We start from the raw sequence: 12,772 nt of genomic DNA, 5'->3' as shown, positions 1-12,772 counted from the left end.
CAGTCAGTTATTTTTCAGCAACAGCTAGAGTGTGGAAATAATAGTTACCTGTGAACCACGAGGACCAGGACACTGTCAATAAGGCTTGTTCAGCCACCAGTGATCTAATACTGAGCTGTGCCTGCGTTTATGGGGCCAAGATTATAATGTTCCTTGTTCCCTCACTGGAACGCAGAAGCACCATCTACAGACGAGGCCGCCAAAATAAGATTCCACATCCACAATTGTGATGATGAAATACACGTGGCGTGCACATTTGCTACGTAAATCTTTCTGGACCCTTTACAGCCCTGATTTAAGAGGTATCTGGACATCTCGAACTAAACCAGCAAACAATGGTCATTCTAGAGTCTGAGAAAGGTCACCTGCCTGGCCTGTGTAGTGTCTGTTGGGGTTAGTCAGTGTCTTTCAGGTCAGTCAACGTGGGTCAAGTTCTATGTTAGCCGCAGTTTTGGCTGACGTGTTTTTAGACGGGTCACTTGTGTGAAGTGGGAAAGATGGTCTACTCAGCCTCCTCCCCTTGTCTCTAGGTGGAGGTTTTCCACAGAAATAAGCTCAAATGGGACACCGGTTAGGAATGAACCCACTGGTGGTTTTTCTGAGATAGTGGGTCCTTTCTGTTTAATACCTGATCACTGGATCACATAGTCTTCTATTTGACCCTTGTCTCACCAGGTGGATTACTTTATCAACTCTGACATGACCCATGTTGTGATGTAGGTATTTGGCACAGTTGGCCTCAGTTTACTGGGAAGGACCTGCTGGTTGTCTTTTTCTTGATCATGCAGATTCTGTCCTCTCCTCCTCAATGTCATGACCTTACAGACGGAAGCATCCTCTTCCTGGGCAACTCTAAAGTCATCTGGGTTGATGGTGGGAACGGTCACAGGTGGATCATTGTCACCCCGAGAGGTGCAGCCATCCATGGCACGTCCTTTTCCCCTACAGCTTTCTTCCTCTGGCTAAGTTACTAACGATCTTCTTAGAGCTTCAGATCATGGACTGGTTTCTCTGCTGGTTCTGTTGGACCTCAGTGCAGCTGATAGATCAGATAGATACCAGTTTGCTCATGTCCATGGCATTCCCTCTTCATACAGTAGGGTTAGCCATGGAGTTCCACAAGATTCTTCACCTGGACCAATCCTTTTCACCTTGTACATGCTCCCCTTAGGAAACATTATTCAGCAGCATGGAATAAGTTTTTATTGTTATGCTGATGACACTCAGCTATATTTATCCATTAAACCAGAGGAGACAGAGTCGTTAGTGAAGCTTTAGAACTGACAAAAAGTCTTGGATGTCTTCAAATTTCCTTGTCCTTAATTCCGGCAAAACTGAGGTCAAGGCTCTCCTGCTCCTCCTCACCAAGTAGATCAGTGATGTTATTTCTTGTGTAGTTTTCCTGCCCCTACCTCCGACCCTGCTGACCTACTCAGATCTACTGGCAGTTTATTATAATTATTATAATTAATGTATTTCATTGATCTCTGCCTATTCTCTCCTCTACCTGTCCTCCCCCCTTCTCCTCTCTCTCTACCCAGCTGGCCATCAGCAGGAGGGTCCCCCTTCACGAGCCTGGTCCTGCTCAAGGTTTTTCTTTGCCACTGTTGCTTGTTGGGGGTCAGGCCCTGGGATTCTAGAAAGCGCCTAGAGACAATTTTGATTGATTGATTGATTGATTGATATGGTGGAAATTACAGTACATTGGGGTAGAGTTTCAGTGTAGTACTCTATGTGACCCTGGAGCTTTACTGGATACCTTGACAGCGGACACATGACAGCACTTTTTTTTTTTAACCACTAATAATACACATTTTTTAATAATAGGAATTAACAAGTAAGCCAAAGATACACATATGGTAGCATGTGTCAAGGATAGAAGTGAGTTTAATGTATATGGTAATTTTAGAGGCCGTGCACTGATAAAAACCTTCAATTGCAAGTAAAATCTAAAAGTCAGGAGTTAAAATGATATCTAATAGTGTCTAGTTTACACTAACTGGTGTTTCTAGAGTCAGAAATGTTTGATAACTTGTTAATTTTATGACACCAGTCTCTGTGTTGACTGATTTTATTCTCTAATGTGAGCAATGCAACTATTTGTTTACACAGTTTTGCTTGTGATGATTTTGCACTTCTTCGTTTACTGTTGTAGATAATTCTGCGCAGATGTCTCCTCTCTATACTGTAGTTGTATGTGTGGTACTATTTCAGACCTGAGTTGGTTTCATGGTTTCTTTATAAAACCACCTCTCCTATCCATCATGGCGGACCTAAGATCTCCTTTGGTTTTGGTCCTAACATCCATATTTGTTTGAGACGATGTTATTTGTGTGTGTTTGGAGACGTGAGCCTACTTGAGGGCTGCTAAGAGTTTGAGTTGTTTTGATGGTCTTGTGTCAGGACGTTTCAAAGTAAATACATATTAAAAATGTGTTTTTTTGAAGCTTTACAATCGTGGTTTTCTGTCTGTTTTCCTCCATCTGCCTAATCTTCGTGCTGATCTTTGCCAGATCTTCATGCTTGTTTTGTATTTGAGTCTCAAATTCAGATCAGATTCCTCAGTTTTCCTGGAATCCTGATGTGTTTCCTCTCAATACTGATTTTTATGAGGGATTATGCTGCCACGGTGTCACAGACAGAAAAATGCAACCAGCTCAGTATCAGTGAACAAATGAGACAACCTTAACGATTTTAAAAATAGTATAAACTAATAAGTGACAAAATAAGGTTCTGAGCACAGGGGCTGCGAACAGAAACAATTTGAAACTCAAATCTATTTCTTCATCTATTCAAAGCAGTTTTAAATTAAATGCATGTAGATTTTAAATAGTAGTCCAAGACTTTGTATGTTGGTTGAGGTTCATTCAATCTCATTGTTTCTCAGAATGCTAAACATCACATTTGTACTTTGACTTGATGTTTCTGTTAGTCATCAACACAAATCAACTCTTTCCAATGTACAGATTTGGGTTATTTCCCTTCTGTCACATCTGTAAAATATGTTTATAGCACAACCTGGTAAACGACTGTAAAAATAACCGCACATACTGTATTTATTAAGTTATCCTCACTTGCTGCTTCTTTTGCACTTCTGGTTAGATGCTTAACTGCATTTTGTTGCTCTGTACCTGTACATGTGCAATAACAATAAAGTTGAATCTAATCTTATCTAATCTATTAAAAAAAAGCAGGAGAAGGAAGTCTTCTCTGCAGTATGCAGCCACACCTCGGGGAGCACGTTTGCATAGCGGAGCTGATCTCTGTCCAGAAGACAATGAATAACAGCTCCTGTCCTCGTGTCAGCTTTAGTTTCACGGGCAAATTCCTGCCTCCTGTTTACATCCTGGTGTTCTTCATCGGTCTGGCGGCTAATGGATGGGGACTAAGATCTCTGCTGAAGAACTGGAAGAAACTGGGCATCATCAGCATATTTGTGCTCAACCTGGGAATTTCAGACGTTCTCTACCTGCTCACGCTTCCATTTCTGGTGGTCTACTACCTCATGAGTCGTCGATGGATTTTCGGACAGACATTCTGCAAGATAACAAGATTCTGCTTCAATCTTAATCTGTATGGCAGCATTGGGTTCCTGACGTGCATAAGTGTGTACCGGTACCTGGCTATTGTCCATCCGATGAGAGCGATGGGACGCATCACCTTCACCCACTCTGTGATTATCTCTGTCACCACTTGGCTGTTAGTTGGAATTCAGTGTCTTCCAGATATGTTCTACACCAAAACATTTAAGAGAAACACTGAGAAATGCTTTGATACCACCGATGACGAGTATGTAGAGAGTTACCTAAAGTACAGTCTTGGATGGACGTTCATGGGATTCTGCATCCCGCTCCTCATCACACTGGGCTGCTACGGACACGTGCTTGTTGTTCTCTGCCGGAAAAACACCACTGACAAGGTATTAAAACAGAGATGTATGAAGCTGCTGTTCCTCCTGGTTCTTCTTTTTTCTGTTTGTTACATCCCCTATCACATACTCAAGAACCTCAACCTTTGGTCAAGACTTCAGTTCATTTGGAAGGTGTGCCCAAACTGGTCTAATGGAGTGTACATCGCCCATCAGCTCAGTCGTGGCCTTGTTTGTTTGAACAGTGCTCTCAACCCTCTGGTTTACCTCCGTGGAGATGAAAACATCCTGGCTCCTCTCAGAAAATGTTTGCAGCCAGCTCAGGAACCTGCCACACAGGCGACACCCCTTTTTACTCGAGGTTCTCCTCCATCAGCCGTCTGATACAAGCTTATTTTTTATGTGCACCTGCTGCTTTATATCACTGTTGCTTTCATCCGTCATACTCAGATGAAATAATAAAACATTCTTAAGGAATCCGTTTCTCTCTGATAGTACAGGGTGGTGGGGAGGAGGTGCGGAACTTCAATTTAAACGCAAGTGAAACAGAAATGCACGAGGTGTTAGGAGTGGTTGTATCAGGACCCGAAAGCAGGCAGGACACAGTGGCGTATCGTTCCGAGAAGCTTTATTAAAGTTTGTAGAACTCAAAAAGAGGCGTGGAGACCACGACTCGGTGCTTAATCAAAACAGGGAACGTAAACTTACGACACAAGCAGTCCATGAAGGATTAAGAAAAAACAACAATCCGATAACGGGTTCAAAAGTTATCCACGAAGGAAACAGTCTCACAAAAGTCCAGGAGGGTACAGCCGGGGTTTTCCGAAAACGACAAAACACGCCAACGCTGGCCAACCGTGAGAACAGTCCATAAATAGGTGGCTTGATTACGATAGTCTGCAGGTGCGCCAGTCCCCGGCACCACCTGTGGCTGAGGCATGGCTCCACCACGCCCCCCGCAGGAGAAACCCTGCAAAAGAGTTCCCAGAAACTGGGAACCTGACACGAGTAGTAGTACAAAGTGAGAGATTTAGTGAAAGCAAAATTCTATTCAGTCAGAAAGGAAAACCACAACCGGGGCACAAACAGTACCTGTCTGGAACAAGCTGCGTGCAACACCCGCTCCAATGGATCCACTTCTAATAAAAGTCGCTGATTAAACATTATAAGATGTAGATCACAGGATCTTTGAATGGAAAAAAGTGTGTTTTATACATTCATAGATTGTGAGACAAAGTTGGACACCTTGACTTGGAGACAGAACACTGAGGAATTGCACCACAGTTGTAGTTTTTAAAGAAAGAATTTTATTTCACACTGGATGGACGCGCACATTGCTGACAAATGGCGAAAAGTCTTAAGCTCATCAGTGAAATGTTTAGCACATATTCAACAACCATTTAACTAATATTCTATCACCAACCCTTTTTCTCCAATAAGGCTTCAGTATTATTTGCACACCTCAACACTCCTGCAGTTGACCTGGTTTGGTCGGTTGTAACCCATAAAAAGAAACAAGGCAACAACTCTAGCTTGCGTGAGGGGGAAGCAGAGCTTACAGTGAATGCATAATCAATTTCACATGAAGTTACCACTGGTAGAGCAACAACGCTCCACTTTTATTCAACCAAAATGAAGTGGGAAGATTCAAGCTGGCTAAATCCTACAGCTAGCTTTGCAGCCTTCAAAAGAAATGGATTAAAGTTACAACCTAAATTTAGAAGGTTGAACAAGGTTCATACACCTGTTTTCTCATGAACTGATCTATTCTTTCTTAGATTTTGCTGGTGATTTTGTCGCTCTAATGAGAGCTCTGATGACACATCGGCAGGAGACCCAAACTAATGACATGAGTATCAAGCCACAGGCTGCGAAGACGGCCATCACGTCCAGACAGTGATAGGCGTACCACGGTAACTTGTAGGACTCTGTACGCAGGTGTGAGGCGCCCTTGTGCCTCATGACAAACTCCATCCAGAAGAGGGCGCTGTCTATGGGTTTCATTGGTTTGTCATGGTGAAGCTGTGACAGCTTCTGTATTTTCTCTTTGTATGCCTTCGTAGGATCGAGAATATTCTTCAGAGTATTGGTCAGAGTCTCAACATCCAACGTTGTGACATCGACCATCTCAGCAGCCCCCCGTGCCTTCATACGTACAAAATTATCAATCTGGTCAAAGATGAGAGGAAGGCCCAGGATCGGGACCCCATGGTAGATGGCCTCATAAATACCGTTATAGCCCCCATGCGACATAAAAAGTTTGGTTTTCGGGTGACCTAAGATATCATTTTGAGGCAGCCATTTAACCAGCATGGTGTTGTTTCCCAGGCTGGTGGGTCTTTCTCCAATGTGTCTCCACACCACCTTCTGAGGAAGGTTGGCAAACGCTGATGCAATGATCTCTGATAACTCAGGGCCAAGATCGCCCAGCAGAGTCCCCAGTGACATGACGACCACCCCGTGCTCACCAGAACTCTGCATAAAATCCTCTAAATCTGCTGGAAGAGGCTTAGAAGGTTTGCCTTGAAACCCTCCGATGTAGACCACATTGGGCATGGTAGGATGAGGAAACTCGAATATAAAATCAGATCGTATTAACCAGAGATCAGCTCCCTGCATGAGAGACATGACGTTGACATCGGCACCAAAATATTTGTCACACACTGCTTGGTAAGGGGGATTTACAACAAAGTAGTGCATGTAGACCAACATCATATGAGAGATGACATTTTTCATTCTCTGAAAAAAGTCCATTTTATCAGAGTTATAAGAAAATAATTGGGGAACGTAGGAGAGTGGAGAAGGTGCGATGGCGAAGTGTGCCTCGCCGCTGAAAGCCCAGCGAGCACTGAGCACCGTTGGAAGCTGGAGATAGTGCGCTAACAACACTCCCCCTAGAAATGCAGGATCCAACAGCATGAAATCGTATTCAGTTTTCTTTAGCTTCATAATTAGCATCTCATTCTCAAAGATGTCGATGACCATCTTGGCCACGTTTTGCTGACTTTCCTCTAAAATAGTGAAAAGGTTTTGATAAAATTCAAAAAAAGCCCAGAGTGAACCTTCTCTCCGCCGGATCTCTATTGACCTCTTTAAGAAAGAGGTCATGAAGTCTTGACCCTCGATGTGATGTGAGTGGTCCTGGGCGATGGTAATGGAGGTGTAGTATGGCGAGACTTCAGAAATGTACCAGCTGGTGGACGAACGTATTACCGTTATTTCATGGCCCCGAGAGTGAAGCAGCTCCAAGAGGATTTTCATGTTCAGCCAGTGGCTCCCATCTAGAGGGTAAACAAGCACTTTTCCTCCATCACAGGTGGAGGACAGAGCTGCTGAGAAGAACACCAGGAAGGTCAGGACTGGATATGAAGCCATCACTGCCAAGAAGAGGCAAAGGCTATTACAAACATCATCATCATTATTATTATTATTATTATTATTATTATTATTATTATTATTATTATTATTAGTAGTAGTAGTAGTAGTAGTAGTAGTAGTCATAAACACCGTGTATCCAACGACTACAAAACAGTATACAATGAATCTGTTGCGAACTGGCTGACTGGTTAGTCCGGACGCTGACCAGGACACGTTACTATTACTTGCTAAGCCAGCAAAAATTGAATACCATTATGTTATTGTGTTTTAAGCATTTCTGATATCATTTCTGATATTCTGATATCAGAAATGCTTAAAACACAATTGTGTTTAGTACATTTGCTTTATCAAAAACACATGAACTGCTATAACATTCACATTCTCTCTGTCTCTCATGCACAAGCTCAAACCCACACACACACCCAGTAGGTATTCTGTGTGCAACGCAGTAACAGAAACAGTAGCCTGTCACAGACGGGTTGATCAGGACCTGAACGCAGGCCAGGGAGCAGGGGCGGCCCACCAGAAGACACGAAGCTGGGGTGGCGCTCCAGGAGACACGAAGTTGGGGCGGCCCTCCAGGAGACACGGAGCTGGAGCGGCACCCCAGGAGACACGAAGCTGGAGCAGCACCCCAGGAAACACAGAACACCAGCACACAACGAGGAGGACGAACAGACACGCTGACAAGACGAACAGAACACCCTCACAAGACAAACAGACACCCTGGCACTGACAGGCAGGCGCACCTTGCTTAAATAGGCAGCATGATGTAAATTGCCTACAGGTGCGCGTGCCAGCAGTGCCAGCTGCCACCGATTGTGCCCCACACCCCCCCCTGCAGGACAACGACCGACACAACCCAGAAACCCTGACAGCAGCCATTAATCAACTTAACACAACAACAAAAATACTCATCTACACTTAAATTGAAACAACTCAAATCGTCACTAAACGCTTCTTTCACAGTCAGTTATTTTTCAGCAACAGCTAGAGTGTGGAAATAATAGTTACCTGTGAACCACGAGGACCAGGACACTGTCAATAAGGCTTGTTCAGCCACCAGTGATCTAATACTGAGCTGTGCCTGCGTTTATGGGGCCAAGATTATAATGTTCCTTGTTCCCTCACTGGAACGCAGAAGCACCATCTACAGACGAGGCCGCCAAAATAAGATTCCACATCCACAATTGTGATGATGAAATACACGTGGCGTGCACATTTGCTACGTAAATCTTTCTGGACCCTTTACAGCCCTGATTTAAGAGGTATCTGGACATCTCGAACTAAACCAGCAAACAATGGTCATTCTAGAGTCTGAGAAAGGTCACCTGCCTGGCCTGTGTAGTGTCTGTTGGGGTTAGTCAGTGTCTTTCAGGTCAGTCAACGTGGGTCAAGTTCTATGTTAGCCGCAGTTTTGGCTGACGTGTTTTTAGACGGGTCACTTGTGTGAAGTGGGAAAGATGGTCTACTCAGCCTCCTCCCCTTGTCTCTAGGTGGAGGTTTTCCACAGAAATAAGCTCAAATGGGACACCGGTTAGGAATGAACCCACTGGTGGTTTTTCTGAGATAGTGGGTCCTTTCTGTTTAATACCTGATCACTGGATCACATAGTCTTCTATTTGACCCTTGTCTCACCAGGTGGATTACTTTATCAACTCTGACATGACCCATGTTGTGATGTAGGTATTTGGCACAGTTGGCCTCAGTTTACTGGGAAGGACCTGCTGGTTGTCTTTTTCTTTATCATGCAGATTCTGTCCTCTCCTCCTCGATGTCATGACCTTACAGACGGAAGCATCCTCTTCCTGGGCAACTCTGAAGTCATCTGGGGTGAAGGTGGGAACGGTCACAGGTGGATCATTGTCACCCCGAGAGGTGCAGCCATCCATGGCACGTCCTTTCCCCCTCCAGCTTTCTTCCTCTGGCTAAGTTACTAATGATCTTCTTAGAGCTTTAGATCATGGACTGGTTTCTCTGCTGGTTCTGTTGGACCTCAGTGCAGCTGATAGATCAGATAGATACCAGTTTGCTCATGTCCATGGCATTCCCTCTTCATACAGTAGGGTTAGCCATGGAGTTCCACAAGATTCTTCACCTGGACCAATCCTTTTCACCTTGTACATGCTCCCCTTAGGAAACATTATTCAGCAGCATGGAATAAGTTTTCATTGTTATGCTGATGACACTCAGCTATATTTATCCATTAAACCAGAGGAGACAGAGTCGTTAGTGAAGCTAGTGAAGTCTTGGATGTCTTCAAATTTCCTTGTCCTTAATTCCGGCAAAACTGAGGTCAAGGCTCTCCTGCTCCTCCTCACCAAGTAGATCAGTGATGTTATTTCTTGTGTAGTTTCCCTGCCACTACCTCCGACCCTGCTGACCCACTCAGTTCTACTGGCAGTTTATTATTATAATTAATGTATTTCATTGATCTCTGCCTATTCTCTCCTCTACCTGTCCTCCCCCCTTCTCCTCTCTCTCTACCCAGCTGGCCATCAGCAGGAGGGTCCCCCTTCACGAGCCTGGTCCTGCTCAAGGTTTTTCTTTGCCACTGTTGCTTGTTGGGGGTCAGGCCCTGGGATTCTAGAAAGCGCCTAGAGACAATTCTGATTGATTGATTGATTGATTGATTGATTGATTGATTGATTGATTAATTGATTGATTAATTGATTGATTGATATGGTGGAAATTACAGTACACTGAGGTAGAGTTTCAGTGTAGTACTCTATGTGACCCTGGAGCTTTACTGGATACCTTGACAGCGGACACATGACAGCACTTTTTTTTTTTTACCACTAATAATACACATTTTTTAATAATAGGAATTAACAAGTAAGCCAAAGATACACATATGGTAGCATGTGTCAAGGATAGAAGTGAGTTTAATGTATATGGTAATTTTAGAGGCCGTGCACTGATAAAAACCTTCAATTGCAAGTAAAATCTAAAAGTCAGGAGTTAAAATGATATCTAATAGTGTCTAGTTTACACTAACTGGTGTTTCTAGAGTCAGAAATGTTTGATAACTTGTTAATTTTATGACACCAGTCTCTGTGTTGACTGATTTTATTCTCTAATGTGAGCAATGCAACTATTTGTTTACACAGTTTTGCTTGTGATGATTTTGCACTTCTTCGTTTACTGTTGTAGATAATTCTGCGCAGATGTCTCCTCTCTATACTGTAGTTGTATGTGTGGTACTATTTCAGACCTGAGTTGGTTTCATGGTTTCTTTATAAAACCACCTCTCCTATCCATCATGGCGGACCTAAGATCTCCTTTGGTTTTGGTCCTAACATCCATATTTGTTTGAGACGATGTTTGATGGTGATGTTATTTGTGTGTGTTTGGAGACGTGAGCCTACTTGAGGGCTGCTAAGAGTTTGAGTTGTTTTGATGGTCTTATTGTTGTGTCAGGACGTTTCAAAGTAAATACATATTAAAAAATGTGTTTTTTGAAGCTTTACACTTGTGGTTTCCTGTCTGTTTTCCTTCATCTGCCTAATCTTCGTGCTGATTTTTGCCAGATCTTCATGCTTGTTTTGTATTTGAGTCTCAAATTCAGATCAGATTCTTCAGTTTTCCTGGAATCCTGATGTGTTTCCTCTCAATACTGATTTTTATGAGGGATTATGCTGCTACGGTGTCACAGACAGAAAAATGCAACCAGCTCAGTATCAGTGAACAAATGAGACAACCTTAACGATTTTAAAAATAGTATAAAGTAAGAAGTGACAAAATAAGGTTCTGAGCACAGGGGCTGTTAACAGAAACAATTTGAAACTCAAATCTATTTCTTCATCTATTCAAAGCAGTTTTAAATTAAATGCATGTAGATTTAAATAGTAGTCCAAGACTTTATATGTTGGTTGAGGTTCATTCAATCTCATTGTTTCTCAGAATGCTAAACATCACACTTGTACTTTGACTCGATGTTTCTGTTAGTCATCAACACATATCAACTCTTTCCGATGTACAGATTTGGGTTATTTCCCTTCTGACACATAAAAGCATTAAAACAGGAAGTCTTCTCTGCAGCAGCCACACCTCGGGGAGCACGTTTGCATAGCGGAGCTGATCTCTGTCCAGAAGACAATGAATAACAGCTTCTGTCCTCCTGTCAGCTTTAGTTTCTCGGGCAAATTCCTGCCTCCTGTTTACATCCTGGTGTTCTTCATCGGTCTGGCGGCTAATGGATGGGGACTAAGATCTCTGCTGAAGAACTGGAAGAAACTGGGCAACATCAGCATATTTGTGCTCAACCTGGGAATTTCAGACGTTCTCTACCTGCTCACGGTTCCATTTCTGGTGGTCTACTACCTCATGAGGAGTCGATGGATTTTCGGACAGACATTCTGCAAGATAACAAGATTCTGCTTCAATCTTAATCTGTATGGCAGCATTGGGTTCCTGACGTGCATAAGTGTGTACCGGTACCTGGCTATTGTCCATCCGATGAGAGCGATGGGACGCATCACCTTCACCCACTCTGTGATTATCTCTGTCACCACTTGGCTGTTAGTTGGAATTCAGTGTCTTCCAGATATGTTCTACACCAAAACATCTAAGAGAAACACCGAGAAATGCTTTGATACCACCGATGACGAGTATGTAGAGAGTTACCTAAAGTACAGTCTTGGATGGACGTTCATGGGATTCTGCATCCCGCTCCTCATCACACTGGGCTGCTACGGACACGTGCTTGTTGTTCTCTGCCGGAAAAATACCACTGACAAGGTATTAAGACAGAGATGCATGAAGCTGTTGTTCCTCCTGGTTCTTCTTTTTTCTGTTTGTTACATCCCCTATCACATACTCAAGAACCTCAGCCTTTGGTCAAGACTTCTGTTCATTTGGAAGGTGTGCCAAAAATGGTCTAACGGAGTGTACATCGCCCGTCAGCTCAGTCGTGGCCTTGTTTGTTTGAACAGTGCTCTCAACCCTCTGGTTTACCTCCGTGGAGATGAAAACATCCTGGCTCCTCTCAGAAAATGTTTGCAGCCAGCTCAGGAACCTGCCACACAGGCAACAACCCTTTTTACTCGAGGTTCTCCTCCATCAGCCATCTGATACAAGCTTATTTTTATGTGCATCTGCTGCTTTATATCACTGGTGCTTCATCCGTCATACTCAGATGAAATAATAAAACATTCTTAAGGAATCCGTTTCTTCTCTGATAGTACAGGGTGGTGGGGAGGAGGTGCGGAACTTCAATTTAAACGCAAGTGAAACAGAAATGCACGAGGAGTAGTACAAAGTGAGAGATTTAGTGAAAGCGAAATTCTATTCAGCCGTGAAAGGAAAACCACAACCGGGGCACAAGCAGCACCTGTCTGGAAGAAGCTGCGTGCAACACCCGCTCCAACGGATCCACTTCTAATGAAAGTTGCGGATTAAACATTATAAGATGTAGATCACAGGATCTTTGAATGGAAAAAAGTGTGTTTTATACATTCATAGATAGTGAGACAAAGTTGGACACCTTGACTTGGAGACAGAACACTGAGGAATTGCACCACAGTT

At 43.4% G+C, this 12,772-nt stretch overlaps 2 protein-coding genes and 1 pseudogene across 2 annotated transcripts; 2 read left to right on the top strand and 1 right to left on the bottom strand.

Annotated features, from left to right (window-relative positions):
- The first annotated feature begins 2,343 nt into the window (after positions 1–2,343).
- Positions 2,344–4,252, top strand: LOC101080248 (P2Y purinoceptor 1-like). The gene has a single exon (XM_029832454.1). The coding sequence runs from the start codon at positions 3,218–3,220 to the stop codon at positions 4,250–4,252; it is 1,035 nt and encodes a 344-aa protein (XP_029688314.1). The 5' UTR covers positions 2,344–3,217.
- A 903-nt stretch (positions 4,253–5,155) lies between these two features.
- LOC115248693 (UDP-glucuronosyltransferase 2B31 pseudogene) lies at positions 5,156–7,989 on the bottom strand (annotated as a pseudogene).
- A 3,295-nt stretch (positions 7,990–11,284) lies between these two features.
- On the top strand, positions 11,285–12,319 carry LOC115248695 (P2Y purinoceptor 1-like). The gene has a single exon (XM_029832458.1). The coding sequence runs from the start codon at positions 11,345–11,347 to the stop codon at positions 12,317–12,319; it is 975 nt and encodes a 324-aa protein (XP_029688318.1). The 5' UTR covers positions 11,285–11,344.
- Positions 12,320–12,772: the final 453 nt, after the last annotated feature.

The sequence above is a fragment of the Takifugu rubripes genome, unplaced genomic scaffold (assembly GCF_901000725.2).
Source record: "Takifugu rubripes unplaced genomic scaffold, fTakRub1.2, whole genome shotgun sequence".
Classification (NCBI taxonomy): domain Eukaryota; kingdom Metazoa; phylum Chordata; class Actinopteri; order Tetraodontiformes; family Tetraodontidae; genus Takifugu; species Takifugu rubripes.
The sequence above is the reverse complement of the archived record's forward strand: the minus strand, read 5'-3'. Positions and strand labels throughout refer to the sequence as shown.